The following is a 23,030-nucleotide window of genomic DNA, read 5'->3' as shown; positions in this document are numbered from 1 at the left end:
CTCAATAAACTTAAAAATATATATATATATATATATACATGGTCATAATATATATCATCAAAAATGTAGAAAAACATTATAGTTAAAAAGTATTTAGTTGATTTTTTTTAGTTTTTATTTTGTCCACAATTTTTCAAGCACTGTAAATGGAACAAAAACATGAGTTTCTCCTCTGTAAAAACTATAATATGATATGAAAATATCTGAATTTTCTTTTGTTGATAAAGTTACAAGTATTGCTAATATTGTGGTTTACGGACTACATTCAGAATTAAAGGAAATACTATCTTTCATTTAGAGGTTAGGGAAAATAAAGATGCCCCCACACAAATTCACAAATTCTCTGAATTCTATCCAGGGGTCCTCTAGGCATCTGCGGATCCCAGGTAAAGAAACCATGAACTAAATAAGTAGGGCAATGAAATAATTAACAAAAATCTTTATTGTCCAACATAAGGGGAATATTAGCAATAAGTAATTTCAAACTTATGGAAACAAAACTTTTTAAAATAAAAACTTTGAAACAAGAAAGAAATTTAAGAAAAAACTTATTCTGGAACCTGTATACAGGATGTTTGAAGACAATAAAAAGGATATTAACTAGAAGTTATTACAATAAGTGTATATGTGAGGTGATAAAACCCTGGACAAATTTAGCAGCTGTGAAAAAAATTTTTTTAAACAAATAAAGAGCAAATCTGGGAATCATCATAGAGTAAAAGTTGACAAAACTTTTAACTAAATAAAGGTAAAGAAACAGAGAATTTAAGCATTCCAGAATGAGAAGTCTACTTGACAATGCCATTAAATACATGTAAAAAAAATGAAGAGAATTATTATTCCTTTGAATAAAATTACTCCTACTCTTCTCTAAATGAGAATCTTGATGTTTCAAATATGTGTACTCTAAGTTACTAGGGAGCTATGTTAATCAGAACATGTCTATCTTTAAAAACAAAAATAAAAGCAACCCTTATAGGACATAATTAATTAAGATGAATCAAATGTATCTTTGCAGATGTACCCCCCAACCTTCACTTAATTTTCCAACCAATAGCCGGAGTGATCATTTAAAAATATAAATTCCGTAATATCTTTCCCAATTGTAACCACTGAATAACTCCCACTACATCTGAGATAAAATACCATTTCCTAAACATTGACTATTAAGTTTTGCATATCCTGGCTTTTCTATCTCATCTGGAGTCAGTTCTTCACATTTGCTAGGCTCTGGCCATACCAGCCTTCCTTCAGTTTCTTAAGCACTTCTTCCTTTAGGGCCTTGGGAAATGCTATTCTCTCTGCCCAGAAAACTCCCCGACTCCCAACTCTTCTAGTAACTTCTATTCAACCTTCTGGTTGTAATTCAAAATGGCATTTCCTTGGAGAGCCTTCCATGACTCACCCTCTCATCTAAATTAAGTTTCTACACTTCGACTTTCTCATTAAATCTGGTGTTTTTCTTTTATAAGCGTACGTTAAATTGTAACTATATATGTATTTATATGCTTATTTGTATAACATCTCTTGCCTTCATTAGATTGGAAGCTCAGTGAGGGCAGAAATCATGACTCTTGTTTACCACATCGTACCTAGAACATAGCACAGTGCTTGCCTCAAAGTAGTCGCTATTGTTGAAAGAATGAATGAGGGAAGAATGAATACAGATGAATGACCAACACATTATAAGTTTTAGAAGTAAAAATATGTCCTAATAGTTTGTTCACAGTAATGGACATCTAATATTTTTTAGGAGCTGTTTTAAAACTGTTAAAATCTAACAGAAGCCATTATTCAAAACTATCTCTCCTCTCCTGCCTCTTTCCTACCCTTCCCAGGCCCATACTTTGAAATGATCTTGTTTCTTTCTCCTTTTTGCTTCACTAAGAGAAGGATTTAGTGAGATTGCTTTAATAAAACAAGAAGTAAAATTTTATAATATTCAGGTAGCTAATCAGCTCCTGCGGTTTACAATATGAGAGGTGAAACAAGAAGGCAGAGCATCATCTTGGTCAGCCTCTGCTAGGAACGCATGTGTAGGAAGACTCAAACTTTTTGCCACTCCACACATGTCTGCAAATGACTGCAAAAGGGCTGTACTGACTTGATTATTGATTTGGGGATTACAAATAAATTTTAGTAACTAGGCGAATTCACAAAATGAAGTCTGTGAATAAAGGAGGTTTTACATATGTGTGTATATATGTGTGAATATATGTGTGTATATATCTGTGTGTGTGTGTGTGTATATATATATCTGTGTGTGTGTGTGTGTGTGTGTGTGTGTGTGTGTATGTGTTTAAAGAATGAAAAATCTCCATCCCACTCCCTTTCCCTATAGGCTCAGATCCCTCCTCTTTAGAAGTAACCACTATTATTAGTTTCTTGTATATCTTCCTAGAATTTATTATGCATATACAGGGAACTTAAACATACGTTATTTTTTTAGCATTAATTTTGAAGGGGTCCAGAATATGCCACAGTGGCATAAGGATTACTTTGAGTTGAAGATATTTGAAAATCAATGGCTACAGGAAGACGCTTTTTCTCAGCTCCTCTTATTTCCTAAAAGCAAAGCCTCCAAAAAGAATTCAACTGTTATGAATCGCCCACCGAGGAATTTCACAAGGGGAGACTTTTATCACTAAACATGAAAAGTTAGCATACATCAACACCTGGATAAGAATATACCTAAGCAGATACTGTCATAAAACTATCATCTATCTCATTTTTCCTAAAAATCATTTGTTCTCCCATAAGTGTCCCTCTGCTTCTCCCCATCTCCAATTAAGATGGCATATAAACTCTGAATTCTAACCACATCTTTGAGTCACATTTCTTTGTGAATTCCTATGCATGTGTACATAATTATTTTTTTTCCTCTCTTGCTAATCTGTCTGTTGTCAGTTTAATTTGCAGGCCTCCAAGTACTAAACCTAAAAAAGTAAAGTTTTTCCTCTCCAACAATTTCAAACAGCAAATGATAAATTGCTTAAAAATTTATCCATAGTATATAGATATGTGCGTCTTGGCAGCGCTTGTGTAATATAACCAAGAATTTACCAGTGTTTAGACAGCAAAAATGTTATGTTCTCTAACATATCTAGTAGCTGTTGTTAAACGATTCAGAGGCATCCTCCAAATGGTACTATCATTAACACCAGGCATAACTGAAGGTTGTTCTGTTTCTTCTGCAAAACCCTTATGTCCCGCTCTCTTAACGAATTGTGTTAAAGATCAGTAATATTTTTAAATCAGTGATAATTCTTCCAGCTGTTTCTTCTAGTATGTATTTACCTTCAGGTTTCTAATATGTTTGTATTGCTATTTTTTGACTTATCAATTTTAAATGGTCTCTAAATACTATTATAGTGGTTGATGTTTAAGATCACTTGCACCAACACCACCCATTTCTCCACTCTCATCTTCAAATTATAGTCAGTGATATAGTTGCTTAATTTGGTAATTTGCATCGAAGGAGCTCTGAACACACCACCTAAAATATGCTGCTCTGGCATATTGCTTATTTTGAGTTAAGGCACTTGAAAAACATTGAAGGACATTCTGATCTTCCTTCTTTTTCTGAAAAGGAGATGAAACTCCCATGTGAAGAGGTCCTGCCTATACCAGAAGGAAAGGGACAGTCTTATCACCAAGGACATGAAGTCCAGGCCAAGATAAATCTGTACAAATGTTAACTAAGCTTTATCTTCCCAGTCACTTCTCCACTCCTTTAACTTCCGCAGCCCAAACCCTTCTGCCTAGTCACATTTTCACAGTTTACTACACTTTATCCAATTCAGTATATAAGCATTCGATTCTACCTCTTTGGGTCTTCATTTTTCTTGTGAAGACTTCCACGTAAAAATACATGCAATTAAAATTTGTATGCTTTTCTCCAGTGTCTTCCATCAGCTTAATTTTAGCCAGAGACCCAAAGAAAGCAGAGAAATTATTCCTCCTCTACGGCATTATTCTATGATTCACAGATGGGTATTTACTTTCTCTTTACTGTTTTTTTCTATAGTTGTTAATGACTCAAAATAAATTTAATATGAAGCACCATGTCATAAACTTAATATGTCATCATTAGGTGGTGTCATGACTCTCCCTCTGTCAACACTGAAATTAGTTGTGAATTGGGGCAACCAACTTTACCAGAATCGATTTTCTCATTTCTAAAACATAGGTAATATTTGTGTCTTCCTCACAAGGTTCTTGGAAGAAGTAAGAGTAAGATAGAAAAGTAAGACAGTGAGGGCAGATACATTCGTTAGATCACTCCTTTCTGTCGGTGGATGCCGCAGAGTAAGCATGGTTAGTCGCCACTCCAGCAGTCGTCACATCTAACTCAGATCCTCTCAAAGAGCCCGAAAGCCCCCGAAGCTCTTCCTGGAGGGTCTGAGCTTTGAAACAACTGATGAGAGTCTGAGGAGCCGTTCTGAGCAACGGGGAGGCTGTGTGGTGATGAGAGAGATCTAAACGCCAGGGCTCCAGAGGCTTTGGGTCTCTCACTTATGCCACCGTGGAGGAGGTGGACACAGCTGTGAATACAAGGTCACATAAGGTGGATGGGAGGGCCGTGGAGCCAAAGCGGACTGTCTCCAGAGAAGGCTCTCAAAGACCTGGTGCTCTCTTGTCTGTGAGAAGAGCTTTGTTGGCGGTGTTAACGAGGACGTGCGAGTGCTCGTGTCGGCAGCACACGCTAAAATTGGAACGACAGAGAAGACTCCCACGGCCCCTGCACAAGGATGACATGCAAATTCATGAAGTGTTCCATATTTTCATTGTATTTTGCTGAGTTGCTCTAAGAAAGAAGATGACACAGAGGAATATCACCCAGGAGAGTATTTTGAACAGTATGGGGAAATTGAAATGACTGAAATCAGGACCGACCAAGGCAACGGCGAGAAGAGAGGCTTTGCTTTTGTAACCTCTGATGACCATGACTCTAGACAAGTCTGTCCTTCAGAAACAGCACCCCGTGAACGGCCACGACTGTGAAAGAAGGAAAGCCCTGAGTGAGAGATGGTCAGTGCTTCACCCAGCCAGTGGTCCAAGTGGTTCTGGAAACTTCGGTGGTGGTCATGCAGGTGGTTTTGGTGGGAGTGACAGCTTTGGTTGTGGAAGAAACTTCAGTGGTCGAGGTGGCTTTGGTGGCAGCCATGGTGGTGGAGGACATGGTGGCAGCGGGGGTGGCTATAATGGAGTTAGTAATGATGGAGGTAATTTTGGAGGTGGCAGAAGCTACAGTGATTTTGGTGATTACAACCAATCTTCAAATTTTGGACCCATGGAAGGAGGAAACCTTGGAGGCAGAAGCTCTGGCTCCTATGGTGGTGGAGGCCAGTGTTTTGCCAAACCTCGGAACCAAGGTGGCTGTGGTGGCAGCAGTAGCTAGGGCAGGAAACAAAGCTTAGCAGGAGAGGAGAGCCAGAGAAGTGACAGGGAAGCTACAGTTTACAAAAGATTCGTGAACTCAGCCAAGCACAGTGGTGGCAGGGCCTGGCTGCTACAAAGAAGACACGTTTTAAACAATACTCGTGTGTACATGGGCAAAGGACTCGAGGACTGTACTTATGACTAATTGTATAACAGGTTATTTTAGTTTCCTTCTGTGCAAAGTGTAAAGCATTCCGACAAAGGATTTTAATGTCGATTTTTTTGCACCCATGCTGTTGATTGCTAAATATAATATCTGATTGTGACGCTGAATAAATGTGTCTTTTTAAAAATGTGCCATGTAAAGTTAGTCTACTCTGAAGCCATCTTGGTTTATCACCCCAACAGTGTGAAGTTAGATTTCCCTCAGGGTGTTGCCAAGTTCCATTTGAAATTTATTTACAACCTGCTTGGGCACAGAAGCCATTGTCTTCAGAAACCTTGGTGTAGTTGAATTGACAGTTACTGTGTTGTGATCTGGAGTTCACCATTAAAATAGTCATCCAAGCAGAGTCACGGAGTTTATTTGGTAATTAATGATTGTTGGCACATCCTATGCAATATATCTAAATTGAATTATGGCACCAGATAAAATTATAGATGGGAATGAAGTTTGTATATCATCTATTATCATGTGTAATCAATAAACTATCCTCTTTAAAAAAAATAAGATAGTGAATGTGAAACCTCTTTGTAAACTCTAAGTATGAGAGAAATATAAAGCAAAATAATTATTAGACCAGGGGATTTTCACTATTTTTGACCCTGAATACGGGGTTCTCGTCTTTTCTCCTCTTCTAATCGACTCTGGGCAAATCTTTTCATATCTGAGTGGCTGTTTTCTAACTGGTAATGCAGACAGTATCAATGTTTATGAATAATGATGATGTTCATTTGAATATGTAACAATCTGTAAACTATGATTGTTAGAGTCTCCAACTACCTACTAGCTATGATTTAATTATTTTGTTTCTAAACGAGACATTAATTGAAAGCTGTCCGCTGACCCTGCAGATATAGCCCAGTAGAAGTACCTAAGTTGAATGCTGCCAGAGCAACTCGTTTCTGAAGACATGAGACTGTCGGGAGGGAATGCCCTCTATGATAGAACCAAAAACAAAATTAAAGTTAAAAACGATCACAAATTAATGCGGTTAATTATTTGGCGATTGAGGATACTTTGGTCATGTAGGAAATCCATGTATATCGGGAAGGCTTTGCGCCTGTAATTACTTACCTTTTCCTCGTACGCATCGGGCTTTTCCAGTGGAGACATGGCGGCCAGGCTCTTGGGGTTCCCGGCGTGCCTTGCGCTGCTCTTGGCGGGAAAGGTGACCTCGACCGGGGTCAAAAGGCTCCTGTCGCGCCTCCCCGGGCAACCGTTGACGGAAGGCGCATGCGCATCGGGCAGAGCGCGTGCTGCGTCGTGCTGCTCTCCTCGTCGCCGGCGCCCGTCCCTCAGACGTTACGTAATATATGTGTTTCCTTCTTTTTCCTTTCTTAACTTTATTGTTATTATTATTTTTTTGCTTTTAAATCTCTTTTTCTGTCACCTGCTACTTTTAAGTTTTTTAAAAGACTTAATGGCGAAACATTGGGAGTGGGGTGGGGAGTGTGAACCGAGTTATTTTTTCAGAACAGGTTCTTGAGAGTAGGTTAACTCTGGCGTCTTGTCCGGGCTGCGTCAGGATAAATTTAAACGTTTACGAGTAAATTAGACTCTTCCGTGAACTCTTCTAGCTGAAGTGTCTGATGGAGAAAATTGAAATTGGGACCCAAAAATGTGGAAACCTATCAAAATATCAACGCTATAATTGAGACATCAGAATCAGTCCAAAAAAAAAGAAAAATGAATATTTTCTGTAGTCCTTTTATGGTTGTTTTTCGGAGTCGGACAATATGATATACCCAGAGTCACGCTCAAGTTCAGTAAAGAAAAGTGATCGGATTCGGTTGTTTTGAAACTACAGCTTTAAAACAATTAAAAGATTATTTTAAAGGGTTTGGCAGGGGCAGGTTTTCATTACCTAATACTTAAATGTGCAATGTTGTTAATGATTGAATACCATGAAGGAAAATAGGAGATTATACTTTTTTAAAAAATATCTTTTAAAGAGCTTTTTTTTTTTTCCTAAGAGCTTTTTTAATAACCTACTTATGTGAAGCTTGCCAGTCAAATGGCTTCAAATTAGGACCTTACTCAAAGGAGTCATACAGCAAAATGAGTATGTTTTTGAAGATTCCGTTTTAAGTGAAGGAGTCCTCTCATTCGGTCACAAAGTTCCTTTTGACTCTACACGTTGTAAAATAGAATATTACGGATAAAAATAACATCTGAAGTTAACGCTTGTGTTTGTGTCAAGGTGGAATTACAGAAAATACTTTACCCGAAGATGGCCACTGCACAATTGCAGAGAACTTCCATGGTAGGATTTCTCGTGTTCAAGTGCATTTTAATTTAACTAATTGTATTGGTTTATGAATTCTCAACTGTTTTTATATCTGCGAGTTAGAGTCAACTGTTGGAGAGTTTAATGACATCAGGAAACTCTGTTTTAAGAAATGACGCTTTCTGCTAAACGATTTTGAATGAATGGAGAAGTCTATTGGATGTTTGATGCGTTGCATTAAATTGCCGGTTCGGGTTCAGTTTACGTTAGATGTCAATGAATGTTGTTCTGTTGCTTTGATGAAATTATTATTCATAGCCGTCCATTCCTAGAAAATGAATGTCTGTGCCCCTCAGACAGATAAAATTGTCATTTTTGCATAGATCTTGCATTACAAAGTGTTACCTATCCATGTATTATGCATTTACAGACAATTAACCTGCGAGAGGATTTTAAAAAGGATTCTTAAGCACTCTTTGCATGTTATCTTTAGGCTGCTACCCTGGAAACACATTTGGAATAAAATATTAACCTCTTAGAAGCCACACTGACCTTCTGGGAATTACTAACCACTATGGTTATGAATTTTGGGGGGAGAGTACCATGGTTTTACAAAATTAGATCAGGAAGTTCAGGAAGACTTAATTTTTAATAAATCTAAGTAAAATATTTTAATTTCCCTTGAATTTAGAGTGCATTGGTGTTCCCCAATAAGATATCAACTGAGCAGCAGTCTTTGGTATTAGTGAAGAGGCTCCTAGCAGTTTCAGTATCCTGCATCACGTATTTGAGAGGAATATTTCCAGAATGTGCTTATGGAACAAGATATCTAGATGGTAATATAATGTTTATTTTTAAACTTTCTTTAAACAGTTACCTTTACTTTGGCTTGCTCTAAAACTATAATTTTTGACTTAGAGATTTTTTTATTAGTAACAGCTTTATTGTGATATAATTCACACACCCAACAATTCAGTCATTTAAAGTGCACAATACAGTGATTTTTAGTATATTCAGAGAGGTGTGCAAACATCACTGCTGTCAATTTTAGAACATTTTCATCACTCCAAAAGGAAACTCCATACCCATTAAGTCACTCTGACTTCCCTTAACCTCCCCAGTCCTAAGCAACCACCAATCCGCTTTCTGTTTCGATGGATTTTTCTATTTTGGACATTTCATATGAATGGAATCATACAATATTTGGCCCTTTGTGACTGGCTTCTTTCACTTAGCATAATGTTTTTAAGGTTCAACAGTATTGTAGCATGGATTAGTATTTTATCCTTTTTTATTAATGAATAATATTCCACATGGATATACCACAGTTTATCCATTCATCAGTTGATGAACATTTGGGTTGTTTCTACTTTTTGGCTGTTGTAAATAATGCCATATTCGTGTACAGGTTTTTGCGTGGACATCTAAGTGGTTTTAAAAAAGTATATTCAATACATTTGAAAGCACTTAATCATAAAATTTTTCCTCATTTTCTCAAGCATAATTTCATCTGACGTTACTCTTACAATGATGAAGTAAATAGATAAAAATATTATTATTTATAGCTTTTTTACAGTGGTATTATATATTCTTATGTAAAAATAGTTTATACTACAGTCATTTGTTGCCCAGTACATATTAATGGACATAATATCATGCATAATATTGTATGCCAACTATGTGCTGAGTGATATGTAAAGTGCTATATTGTGAATGATATCTTCTAATTCACATTACAGGCCTGTGAGTTAGATAGTATCCCTGTTTTTCAGATAAGGGACCTGAGACTGAGAGATCTTCTCAGTCCTTTCTACTGTATTACATGTTCCTTCTCTGCAGGGCTCTATCCAGTTAACTTGGCTTTTTACAAGTATTTTACTGGTGCATAGCAAATATTCTGAGACTCTTGGACAATAATGGCATAAAAACATTATATCTAACTTTAAGTATTCTGTAGCTTTTAAAACTAAAAATTTTCTATCTATCAACATGCATCCTATTCATTATGATGTCATTTTATAATAAGGATAAAAAGGTTAGTTGCTTCCATAAAACCTTTCTTCTTTTAATTATATTAATCCTAATCATCTGGAAATTCATTGCCATTAATAATATATCAATAATACACAGCTAAAGAAAGTAATCTTCACTTTAAATTTCTAGTTGTTTTCTAATCTTAAGTAGCTCTATATTTATATCACCATTTTTGTGTTTAGATCTTTGTGTCAAGATTCTGAGAGAAGATAAAAATTGTCCAGGATCTACACAATTAGTGAAGTGGTAAGTAAAAGAATACATAACAATATAATATTATTTTTTTCTTAAGGCACATTTTTTTGTTCATTGTATATATTTCAGTGTTTAACACAGTTTTAATGATTCCCCCTTTAACACTGGATACCATTTTTTGCAGGTCTCTGGATTTTTGCATTAAAATTTCCTTTTATGCTCCATGTGAGCAGGTTTTCTTTTCCTGTTATTGTCCCCCATAATTACTAGCTGTCAGATATTTTCTATCCCCCCTTCCATCACTATCAACATTTTATATTTCTGCCTCATTGTTTGTTTTATTATTTTAATCTAGTTAATAACAAGAGAACTTTAATAAGAAAATTTTATATTATTTAGTAATGAAATAATATGAGACTTATTAAAAGAACTATTTTCTGGAAATGAAATACATTCAATCTAAAAATGAATCCTGGATTACTTTTTAGGATGCTAGGATGCTATGATGCTTTACAGAAAAAATATGTAAGTCAGTATCTCTTCATCTTTTTTTTCCAGTTTATATTCTACAAATGTAACATCACTTACCATGTAGTAAAACATTAATTTAAACTAACTTGGGCATAGGTCAATCCAAGTTTCTGAAAGTCTGGATATTTGAGTATTTTAAAGACTAATATTCAACTCATTTAAAGCTAATAGAATTAATACTTAATGAATTTTGCCAAGATAGTTTTGGTTAATTTTAATTTATCTTTATTAATAACATATATTAACTTACAAAAACTTAATGAATTAAAAAGTCTTAAAACACTTTAGTCATTAGTTTTACATGCATCTGTAAACTTATTTATATTAATAATTTAATAGATTATTTTTTCGTGAGCATTCAAAAATAAATTTCCATGTAGTCTCGGTTAAACTGTCACAAATTCTGAATTAGTGAAATTTCAATTAATAAGGTTTTACTATAGGTCGTAAGTCTTTTTGTATACTTATTATATGTTTATGTCAACATATATAAAGAAGCTAAACAAATTCGTGAAAAAGATAGGATTTTATCTATGGTCAGTAACCTCCCTCATTAAGGCATTAAACATTTAATATTTATTAAATATCGAGTGCTAGGTATGTATTCTAGGTAAGAGCTGGGTAAGCTTAATAGTAGTGAACAAGACAAAGAGGGTCCCTTCTATAGGGGAAAGAGAGTCAATACAACAAGGAAGTCATAATTTCCAATAGTGTTAAAATGCCATTAAAATTTTTAGAAAAAGTGTGTGGCAAAGGGAAAGGTGGGGTATCTTTTGGTAGGGTGGTCAGAGGACCAACTGTGAGGAGGTGACATGTAAGCTGAGACTTGAATGAGAAGAAACCACCCCGGCATTAATTTTGGGGAGAGAGTATTCCGAGGGGAGCAGCAAATGCATAGAGCTGGAGGGAAGTTTGGAGAGTTCAGGGACCAGAAAGAAAGCCAGCAGACTGGAGTGCAGTGAGCAGTGAGGGAGAGTGGCGTGAGAGCAGCCTGGGGAGATAGGCAGGGCCAGAGCATCCGGGATTGTGGAGGTAAGGAGATTGGATTTTATTTTAGGTGCAAATAAAAGTCATTTGAAGGTTTTGAGTGAAAATATAACATCATTTGATTTACATGTTAAATTAAAAGAAAAATCACTCTGGCTGCTATTTAGAGAATATACTGTGGAAGAACAAGGTGGGAATTAAGGAGAATAACACTTAACCTATTACTGCAGTACCAGTTAGAAAAAGGGGGTCTGGGGGTGGCTTAGATCAGGATGGCAGAGGAGGAGAAAAGAGAAAAGATTTAGGCTATATTTGGCAGTAGGTCTGATTGGACTTGTCAATGGATCAGTCGTGGAGTATAAGCAAAAGATCCAAATCAAGGATGACTTAGATTTTGGCACGTTACTTGAGTGAATTCCTGTGATTCTCTGTTCCTGTGGGCTCCAAAGCCTCTTCCCTTTACTATATGAGCCAGGCCCTGAACTCTACTTTTTCTCCTTTCAAAATTTATTCTCATATTTATAAGGTTTAATGTGTTCTTTCACAATATATATATTTTCCTTGTAACTGGCAGTAATTTCCCTGTTTGCTTAAGTAAATGACGTGAATTTCAACCTTTAGTAAGTCAACTAGAAATACATGCTTTGGAGAATAGAGAAGGATACATGAGGTATATGTTGCTTTATATGCATCATATGAAGTAAGATTATTTCTTATTAGGAATAAATGTTGAAATAGGACAAAGAATATTTATGATCCATCATGAAAAAATATTTTATACAATAAAAGTAAGATTTTTGTTCTTTGTTGTATTTCAGCTAAGGATGGTTGTTCTAGCTGTAAGTATTTTTAAATTGTATGTTCTTTTTTTAAAGACTGTCAAATTCTGCCTTGTTTAATTAAATATGCTACAACCATGAATTAATTATGTTGCTTTATTCAAACAACTGATCTATTGAATGGAAAAAAGTAACAGATTAGTAGTTTGGGGGTCATTTTGTATTTTATTTTGCTGAGTTCATTTAATAGTTGAGTCTAAACATCTAATTTAGTTCTTCTTGAATATTTAGCTTTGTATAACTCAGTTGTAAATTATTTTTAAATAGGTATACACCAACCCAGAAGACCCTCAGGTAAGTGTGCTTAAGTTAGTAAAGAAACATAATGCCTCTAATATCTAAAAATAACTTAAATTATAACATCTTATGCTTTTAATTGAGCTTTAATGTACTTTCTCATAATATATTTTCACATTCGAACGTCATAAAGACTTTTTTGAGGTAAGACAGAGCTTGTCTTATTATCTTTAAACAGATTAGTACACTTCCTGTAAAAGAGATTATGTGACTGATCCTAGACCACAAAGTCACAGACCATTAGAAATAACCTAACTCTCCTGATTTCTGGTTCTTTACAATATTCTTTTTATAGAATTATGAAAGGAGTTGAGTTTGAGAAAAATTAGAAACTCATCCTTAAGCTTTGATTGTTCATCCCAGTCCAGTCACATCTACCTGTTCATCTGACAACTAAAGGAAGGATGACAAGAAATAAAAGGAAAAACCAGAAAAAACAAAGGGGAAAATCTGTTAAGCACTTACTGTTGTTAGGCTTTGTTCTTTGGGGCTTTCTATGCATTACCTCAATGATTCATCACAGCCTTCATGAGGTAACTATCATTATCATGCCTACTTTATAGGTAAGGAAACCTAGATACAAATTTTCTTGCCTGTGTGCACAGTGGCAGAACCAGAATTTAGACCTAAGAAGGCCAGTTTGTGATCTGGTTGCTTAATTATTACAGTATAGCTGTTATAATACAGTGTTTCATTCTGTCAGGGAGAAGCAGATTTTTAAGAAAGAAAGAGCTGATCTCCATTCCTATGTGAGCATTGAAATGTAAAGAAAGCAGTAAAAGTATTAGAGCCTCAAGAGATCTGGGAATGTGTCTTGTTGATACTCATGCCTGAAATTAATGCTCAATATATGTCCATGGTGACAAAGAAAATCACATTAGCAAAAACTATGAATTAGTTGATTGTTCAGAAAACGATTGTTAGGGAAATGTTCATTTCTTTCATAGTTGCACATTTTTTCTTTTTGTACAAGAGAACCCTTTATTGAATGCTTGGTATACCAGGAACTTTATTAAGGGCTCTGTATAAATTATCCCATTTGATAAATATTCACAACCACTAATAAGATAGGTACTATTTTCAACCTCTTTTATTAGCTAGGGAAACTGAGACAGAAAGTTTAAATGACTTGCTTGTGTTTACTGTATAGCAAGGATTTAAGCCCTTTGCTTAGTCGTTCTACTAAAAGAGGTTTGCTGCCTCCCTTACCTGCCTGCCGAGGAGCTCCTTCTCTCTGGTGTATGTAACATACATTGCAATGAGCGGAAGAATAAATCTCCAAGAGCGAAGCCCCAAATCCCAAACCATGGGAGTTGACTTAGGACGTAAAAGTTTCTGTGGACCAGTAGGGATTAACATAGCAGAAAAAAAATGTTAAGTAAATGTTAAGAGTCATACAAAAGTAGTATATCAGATACATAACTGCAATGTTTTCTATTTAAGACAATTTCAGAATGTTACCAATTTAAATTCAAGTACACCAGTAATGGACCAATCATGGACTTCATAAGGTATTGTTCTATAGGTTTTTTTTTTTAATATATTACCATTTATTCATATTAATACTATATAGCTGGACTTCAGGATTACTTCTGAAACTTCTCGGACATCCCCAATTAATCATCAAGGTGTGGCTGTATTAAATATCCTTGGAGTAGCTGCAAGCTAGAATTCTGTGGCTAATTATATGTTATTTTAATTGTGAAACATGGCCAAAGAGTAGGAAAGCTATTGTATGCTTCAGTGATTATAAACGTATATAATTATATTTAATTATGTAAATATAATTAAAATGCATCATTTGTTTCCTTTAAACATCTTATATAAAATGCATATTCACTTATGTAAAATTGTTATTTGTTTATAATAATGATATTAACCGTGATATTAGTGATATTAAATTTTTAGTAACAGTGACATTAAAATACATGGTAACTTTCAACTTAATGCTATAATCAAAATAAGAATCTCAAATAGTAAAATACAAAGTTATGTTCTTCGAAGCTATAGGTGTCATAAAAGAAATTAATGTATGATTCTCTTCTAGTAAAAACCAAAGCAGTGAATCTAGTATGTCATCTGCTGACACCAAGAAAGCCAGTATTCTCCTCATTCGCAAGATTTATGTTCTAATGCAGAATCTGGGACCTTTACCTAATGATGTTTGTTTGACCATGAAACTTTTTTACTATGATGAAGGTACTATTTGCAATACATCCTGTTTCAGTTGGTGCCTGTATGTTTTATTATTGTTGAAACAGTGGGTTTCCATCCCAAATATTTTTAAGGAACTAAATAAATTGTTATATATTTTTTGAAATTATAAAATTTACATAGAATATCAGTATTTGAAAAAGAAAGATTTGAAAAAATAGGCTTTAAAATACATACAAACTTCTGCAGTGATGTGAATATATCCATGAGAGGTACAGTCTCACTCATAATTAAAGAAATGAAACAGTGAGATACCATTTTTCACTAATCAGATCAGTAAAACTTGTAAACTCATTATTGGCAAGGGGGTCAGGGGAAGCAGGCACTTTTGTACACTCTAGAGAGAATGTTTATAGGTACAATATTTTTAGAGGACAATTTGGCAGTATCAAAATGTTAAATTCATATTCTCTTTAATCCAAAAATTCTATAGCTATAAAAATATCTTGGGACTGTACTTACACAAATATGCAAGGTTATATGTATATAAGGATTTCATTGTAGCACTGGTTAAAATGGGAACAAACTGGAAACAACATTGAGTGTCCTTATTAGAGGAGTGAGTAAATAAATTATGGTGCATCTATGTAACAGAATACTGTGCAAGCTACTAAAAAGAACATGCGGATAAGTTATCAAAAAAAATATTAAAACAGGTTAAAAAGATGTTAAAAACAGCTAGGTACAGAACAGCATGATCTAATTTGTGTTTTTTAAGGATATGTATATATTATATATATGAAAATTACATGTTTTACATGTGCAGTATTTTCTAAAAGAACATAAAGCAACAATGTGACAACTAACATTTATCGAACACTTACTATATGCCAGTTGTGTTCTGAGCACTTGGCACGGTTTAATTCCTATGAGGGAGGTACTATTATTTTCCCCATTTGACGGATGAGGAAACTGAATTAAGGATGACAAATAATGTCCTTGAGGTCACACAGTCAGTCAAGTGAAGGAAAAAAAAGGTTACCCTTAGGGAATAAAGTAAGAACTTGGAGATGGTAGGAGATAGCACAATAAAAATATTTTTTATTGTATGCTCTTCTAGAAGTACTATTTGAAATTTCTTTAATCTGCATATGTTTTTATAATAATAATATTTTCTTTAATTTCATGAACAGCACAATTTTATACTTACTTTTTTGCAGTTACACCCCCAGATTACCAGCCTCCTGGTTTTAAGGATGGTGATTGTGAAGGAGTGATATTTGAAGGGGAGCCTATGTACTTAAATGTGGGAGAAGTCCCAACACCTTTTCACACCTTCAAAGTAAAAGTGACCACTGAAAAAGAACGGATGGAAAATATTGATTCAGCTATATTATCACCAAAGGCATTAAAAACACCACTTCAGAAAATTCTCATGGACAAGGATGATGGAGATGATGAACAGGAGCATTATATAAGTGTAAATATATTTAAAGAAATATAAAGTACAGTGATAATAAATGTTTGACTCAATTCTAAGTAAAGAAATATAAAGTACAGTAATAATAAATGTTTGACTCAATTCTAAGGACTTTAAAGCACTCATTTATATAAATACTGTATCATAAATTCAAGGTTGAAAGGGACCTTAAAGGAGGTATAGGCTTGTTTTAAAAGACGAATGATAAAAATATACAGCTTTCTCAAAATGTGTGATGGTCGTTTGAGGGCACCGAATTAGACATGTTCACACAACAAGCTGCCACTCTGTGGCTCTCGGATTTCCAGGTAGACATTAGCATACACTCCAAATATGCCCCAACCTGATTTAAAACTTGAGAAAGTTTAAAAGCTTTCTGTCTTGGTGCAAACATTATTTTCAGAGATTTAAAAGAACAACTATTCTGAATGAAGTAGGGAATGATCCTAGACGCCCAGCCACCCACCACCCGACCTGCTCTGACAGTGGACTCTGAGGAAACCCCTTGGTCTGGAGCATAGTTTGAAAACCTACTCCGATCCCCCAGCTAATGCTGGAGCCCTTGTCACTACACGCCTACTAGCTGTGCTTGGATTTCTTCAGGGCCTGGAATGTCACTGTCCTGAAGCAGCCTGGAAGTTCCTGGAAGGCAGAGGAAGTGTCTTATTGCCCTCCTGCTAGCGCTTAGAATCACAAGTGTGCATTCTCAGTATTGGTTGAATGAATGGATGAATTTAAATATAAAAAAGCTTTTGTTGTTGCCTCATTCCCAGAAAATCTTTTATCATCAACATGATTGTTCTTTAATCTCATCTTCGTTGTTTTCTCAGCTCATTTTATGCTAAATTATGACCTCAGTACTTATATCTAGAGACTGAGGATTCTGATTGGGGCTCTGTGGCCACATCCTCATAAATAGAAAATTCAATTTTCGACCAATACAATCAAAGAAGAAATCTTTTTCCTAAAACCTAAATCCCAGTCTTGCTTTATAAACAAATATGTCTGTGATTTATGTAGCATTCTTTAAAATATTTAAAGCTCTTTGACACATGTCACAAGGAGAAATTTAATTATACATTAAACTTGTTGCTGTTTCTACTGTACCATGACTGAGCTTATCCTTCACTAACTCCTTGAAGAGGGTTGGGCAATAATCAGAGTGTATGCCAACATGTGTATGGAAATTCCAGAGTTATATAAGTGGCAGCTTGTTGTGTGAACATGTCTAATTCGGTGCCCTCAAACAACAGTAAGATCTAAGTGTTCTTAGAACCATCACACTTTTTGAGGAAGCTATACATTTTTATCATTTGTCCTTAAAGCAACCCTGCAAAATAAAGTGTTTTATACTTTGCCTGGATAAATAAGTTGCCTTGATATAGTAATTATAGGACCGCTTTCTTTCTAGCAGGCATAAGGTAGTTTTAGTGAAAACAGATCTTAAAGTGTCCATTTTTTTCCTTCATGTAATTTTGTAGGATGATTTTGACATTGAAACTAAAATGGAAGAGCAGAAAAAAAACCCTGGATCTTCTGAACTTGGAGGTAAGAAGTTAATGAAAATGGAGATGAATTCACTTCCAACTCTATTTTATACCATTTTAACTTTTTTTTTTTTTTTTTTTTACAGAACCAAATTTAATTTGTGAGGAAGATGAAATTATGAGGTCTAAAGAAAGTCCAGATCTTTCAGTTTCTCATTCTCAGGTATAAACTTGATAGTTCCGTCTTGCTTTTAACTTTTTTTTTCCCCCAAAAGACTGTTGTTTGTATGCTTATTTAGTTATTTCTCATATTTTCTTATTATACTCCAGGTTTTTAGAATAAAATTAGGTATTAAGAATGCTTATTAACAAAATCTGGGAATTATACATTGAAAAGTTTTAAGTATATTACTGGTGGATTTGTTTAGTAATAAATCTAAATACCGATCATAGAATCTTAAGCAATTATTTATTCCACCACCCTCTGTATTTATAAATGGAATATATAATACATTTTTATTGCCTTGCAGCAGAACGTTTAATTTGGTTTTCCATATACAGTAAAATCTTGAAGTAACATTTAGATAAAATGAACTTAAAAATAATGGGACAGATGATTGTCCCCTTCTGCACAGCCCCTTTCTCCAATGGGAGTGGGCGTAAGTTTTTATCTTCTGGAACAGTAGTGCCTGGTGATCCATTGAGACTTTCTCAGTTCAGAGAATGGTCAGTTGCGTACAGTGCCAGTTTCACTATCTTTACTTTTCTGCTTTTTGTGACACTAAGAACCAACTCAAAATTATTAGGTTCATTAAATCAACAGTACCCTGAATTTTATGTAATTGAATTTTTGAACTCATTATTATGTTATGAGAAGCTTTTATTGTTACGTGGTTTTGTGTAATTATTTTCTAGGTTGAGCAATTAGTCAGTAAAACATCTGAACTTGATGTATCTGAAAGCAAAACAAGAAGTGGGAAAATCTTTCAGAATAAAATGGTCAGTGTCTCTTTAGATTTGTTTTCCATTCTAACTTTATAATTTTCCCCCATATGTGAATTTATTTTGCTTATTCACACTATTTATTTAGTAAGCGCCTATTATGTGTCAAGTACTTTACTAGGTGCTGGAGATGTAACATGAATAACACATAGTTCCTGTTTTTAGCTAAAATTTTAATAATTGGAGGTCAACAAGCAGTGATATAGACCATGATAGCAGTCTGGATAGGCTACATAGAGCACAAAGGAAGGACTGGTTGATTTTACTGATTTGACTGAAGTTACGTTAGAGTGGGGAATCCAGGAAAGGCTTTGACAAGTGACACCATTATCTAGACTCCCAAGGAAATGCCAATATGTTCCCATGCTCTATCTTTTAAATGGATTATCTTGTTACTAAGACATTAAAAATGAGTATTTTTTTATATATCTTACATAAAATGAATCTCATGTTCTTAAGCAGTAAAAAACCCAGTATTTTAGTACCCAGAATTGTACTACGTATAAATTTGTATTTTATTTTATGCCTTTAAATTAATCTCAAAAGTTCAGAGGTGGAGAAAAAGCATTCTATAAAATATGCAAAACATTATAGCCAAAGATAGGAAACAAACAACATACTCTAATAGCAGTATGCTGGAGCATTTCTTCCCAGGTCCTCATTCAGTGACCTACGTAGGTAGCTTGAAATTGGACATGATGAGAGTATTTACAGCATGGAAATCAGCAAATGCCTCAACTTAGGATTTGTTTCTCTCAGAGAACTGGTTGTTAAACTTTACCAGCACACCACTGATTATAGTGCCATTTTTAGGTGTCCCTTTTCCCCTCACATTCTCAGTGGGAAGTTAGAACTGGCAGAAGGCAGCATTCAAACTAGTATGATGATGAAAGCAAGAGATAAAAGAATTTCAAAAATTAGTATCTCTAAGCAGTAAAATGTTCTTCCTTGGCATCTTCTACTTAGGGTGAGTATCCTTCACTAGGGTATAGGGAGAAAAGCAAGCATTAAAAACTTTTCGGCAAGATTTCCTTGTATTGTAACATTAGGATACTTTGGGAACCTAAATTCACTTCTGAAATTGCCCATATTTTTGAATATGAACTCTTCGCCAAAGTACTCTTGATTTTAAGAATCGTGACTGAATTATGGTTAGGAAAGGACAAGAAATGAAAATATTTAGTAGTATATATACCAAGGAAGTTATCGAAGAGTACATTTCAAACATCAGAAAATAAGTATGTCCTTTTATTTATTTATTTATTTGGCTTTATTGAAACATAATTAGTTGTTTGTATTTACATTGTACAATTCAATGAGGTTTTTTTTCAATTATAGTTGGCATACAATAATATACCAGTTTCAGTTGTATAAGTATGTCCTTTTAGAGAATAGTAGTATGACAATTAATAATTTGTCATCATCCAATATTCATTTAAAAAACAATATATAGCATTCAGAATAGCCAAAAGGTGGAAATAACCTAAATGTGTATTAACAGATGATTGGATAAACAAAATGTGGCATATCCATACAATGGGATATTATTCAGCCATAAAAATCAATGAAGTACCAGTACACACAACTTGGATAAACCTTGAAAACATTATGCTAAGTGAAAGAAGCCAGTCACGAAAATCCACATATTATATCATTCCATTCAGATGAAAGTCCAGAAGAGGGATTTCTATAGAGATACACAGTCATCGGGCTGGTGGGAGGAGGGGGGAATATGGGAATGATAGCTATAAGGGTACAAGGTTTTTAGAGTGAGGAAAGTGTTGTAAAACTGACTGCGGTGATGGTTGCACAGCTCTGTGAATATACTTAAAAATCACTGAATCGTATGCTTTTAAATAGGCGAATTGTATGGCATCAGAATTACATCTCAGTAAAGCTATTAAAAAAAAACCCTTCATATAGTTACCCATGGTTAAAAATGAAGTGTTGGTGGTTCTTTGAGAAATAACCAATTACTAATTATTCTATCTTTGTGGAGGCTAATGGAAATCAACCAGTCAAATCTTCTAAAGAAAACCGGAAGAGAAGTCACCTCGAATCTGGGAAAACAGTAAGTCTTATGAACATATATAGGTTGAATAAAATGGCAAGTATCAGAATATCATTATTATAGATTAAATGTAAGATGATAAATAATATCTTAGGAAATACCTCAGAACTCTGATATCCAAATCTCTTAAAAACATATTTGGTTCTAAAAAATGGGGTGATTTTAAAATAAGGTGTGCTTTGCTAGTTTATTATTTTTTCTATGTAAATATTTAATGTTTGATTCCATGAATGATTTGTAGTAGTTGAGGAATTTATAAAATAAACCTCATTGTCAGAAAAATATGAATAGAATGAAGCAATGAGAGTACAAGAATATTCAGGCCATTTTATTTATATAGAGCTAAAATTGGGCCACACATAAGATCTGTACTTTCTACAGATCAAAACTAAAGGAGAAACAGATAAGTTACCAAAACCACGTGTTTCTTAAAAATATAGCCTTTCCTCCTCCCTTAGGAAAAAAAATTTTTTCTGACCTAAATCATATAACAATTGTTTTATATTTGGAACCTTACTTTACTAAATCAGATAATGTATTTGTCATTTGAGATAAATATATTTTTCAACTAGGATTCTTAGTAAGTTAAAATTAGACAACTGAAACCCTAAGACTGTTTTTAAAAATCAAATGTTAAAGGGGTAATCTCAAATATAGTTGGATAATTCTGTTATCAATTTACGTATCTCAAGAATAGAATGGGATAAGCTGACATTCCATTAATATATTAGATTCTTTAATTTTTTCTAATGTTAGGAATTTTCCTAGTTCACCCTCCTATTCATTCAGAAGTGTACATTGAATGTCTCTATTAGGCACTGCTACGTACCAGGGATACTAAAACAAAACATGATTTAAATCTTACATTGTGCCAAGGTGGAATGTTTCTCAGTTTGCAGCTACTTTTTAAATCTTTTTTTCTACTCTCGTCCCCCCAAAATATTTTCTTATTTTGAGGGCATGATGTTACATCTATCTACTCCTGCAACCCTAGTGAGGACCTTATACTCTGTAAGTATATACTTTCAGCAGCCATGAGAAGATATAAATATGTCAGTAATAAAATTTACCCTACTTTTAAAGAACCCAGGTGACATATCTTAGTAGGAAATAGTTATGTTAGGTATAATTTTTTAAAAAGAGGAAAAAAGCCTTAGAGACATGGAAAAGATCTAAAATTAAAGACATTTAAACTAGAAAATATTCTTAGTAGTTGTTTTCTTTTGACAGGTCCTTCATCACTTTGATTCTTCTAGTCAAGAATCAGTGCCCAAAAGAAGGAAGTTCAGTGAACCAAAAGAACATATATAAAAATTATTTTTCTTCTGCATGTTTGCAAAGTTCATTGCAACATTTAAAGGACACTGTATTACTATTTTAAGGTGTGTTTGCCCTACTTCTGAAAAACTTATATGTAGTCTGAGGCAATTAAAATTGAATTCTTAGTTATCACATCGTGATCCTTAACATTATCTGAGACAAATCCAAGAGAACTTATGAATAAAACCACAAGAACCAGTGTCATAATTATCTACTCAATATTGATCTATCTTCCATTTTGGTGGATACTGCCTTTAAAAATACATTAATTTTTAAGGTCCTCTAAAGCCATATTTGAAACAAATAATGTTCATTTTGGTATTAAATTGTGGAAGGAATACACTTTTACTTATGTTAAAACTATACCATTACTGGCTGTGTTTGCAGTTACTAAAACAATGTTCTTCAGTACCTTAATATAGTATATTAATATATAATGTACAATTAAACATAGGTACTTTACCTCTTTTAAAAACGTTTTTTACTACGAGACAAAATGATGACTGATTTTGAAAGTCTGGCATTTTGGGGAGCATAAATAAAATATTGTTCAGCATCTAGACTTTTTTATGGCTTCTAATTTTCAATTAGCATTAAGTGTTTAAACACTAATTTTGAGATCATTTTGGTAGACTTACTTTGCAAGAGTAGAACTTTTGAGTGGTAATGTGAAAGATCCTGTGCTTTTAACAAGAAACCTGGGACTGTTTCTGGCCTTGACTGTTTCCTTTGCTTTAGAAAAGGAAGACTTAATGCTTGGTCTGTTTGCCTTTTGCGGTTTCAGCAGCCACATTCTATAAA

The 23,030-nt window shown here is 34.3% G+C and overlaps 2 protein-coding genes and 1 pseudogene across 2 annotated transcripts; all 3 read left to right on the top strand.

The window, feature by feature from the left end:
• The first annotated feature begins 4,685 nt into the window (after positions 1-4,685).
• LOC120585318 (uncharacterized) lies at positions 4,686-4,786 on the top strand (annotated as a pseudogene).
• Positions 4,787-4,843: 57 nt separating this feature from the next.
• On the top strand, positions 4,844-5,590 carry LOC120585214 (heterogeneous nuclear ribonucleoprotein A1-like). The gene has a single exon (XM_039841541.1). It carries the CDS (start codon positions 4,940-4,942, stop codon positions 5,399-5,401), a length of 462 nt encoding a protein of 153 aa, XP_039697475.1. The 5' UTR covers positions 4,844-4,939; the 3' UTR covers positions 5,402-5,590.
• A 1,108-nt stretch (positions 5,591-6,698) lies between these two features.
• HORMAD1 (HORMA domain containing 1) lies at positions 6,699-22,789 on the top strand. Its single transcript, XM_039841533.1, has 15 exons — positions 6,699-6,911; positions 7,806-7,868; positions 8,524-8,668; positions 10,049-10,112; positions 10,550-10,586; positions 12,398-12,418; positions 12,686-12,712; positions 14,159-14,226; positions 14,763-14,914; positions 16,090-16,349; positions 17,831-17,897; positions 17,983-18,059; positions 18,752-18,835; positions 20,838-20,909; positions 22,140-22,789. Exons 1-15 carry the CDS (start codon positions 6,717-6,719, stop codon positions 22,218-22,220), a joined length of 1,413 nt encoding a protein of 470 aa, XP_039697467.1. The 5' UTR covers positions 6,699-6,716; the 3' UTR covers positions 22,221-22,789.
• Positions 22,790-23,030: the final 241 nt, after the last annotated feature.

The sequence above is a fragment of the Pteropus medius genome, unplaced genomic scaffold (genome assembly GCF_902729225.1).
Source record: "Pteropus medius unplaced genomic scaffold, Ma_sr-lr_union100, whole genome shotgun sequence".
NCBI lineage: Eukaryota > Metazoa > Chordata > Mammalia > Chiroptera > Pteropodidae > Pteropus > Pteropus medius.
This window is presented reverse-complemented; position numbering and strand designations above follow the sequence as displayed.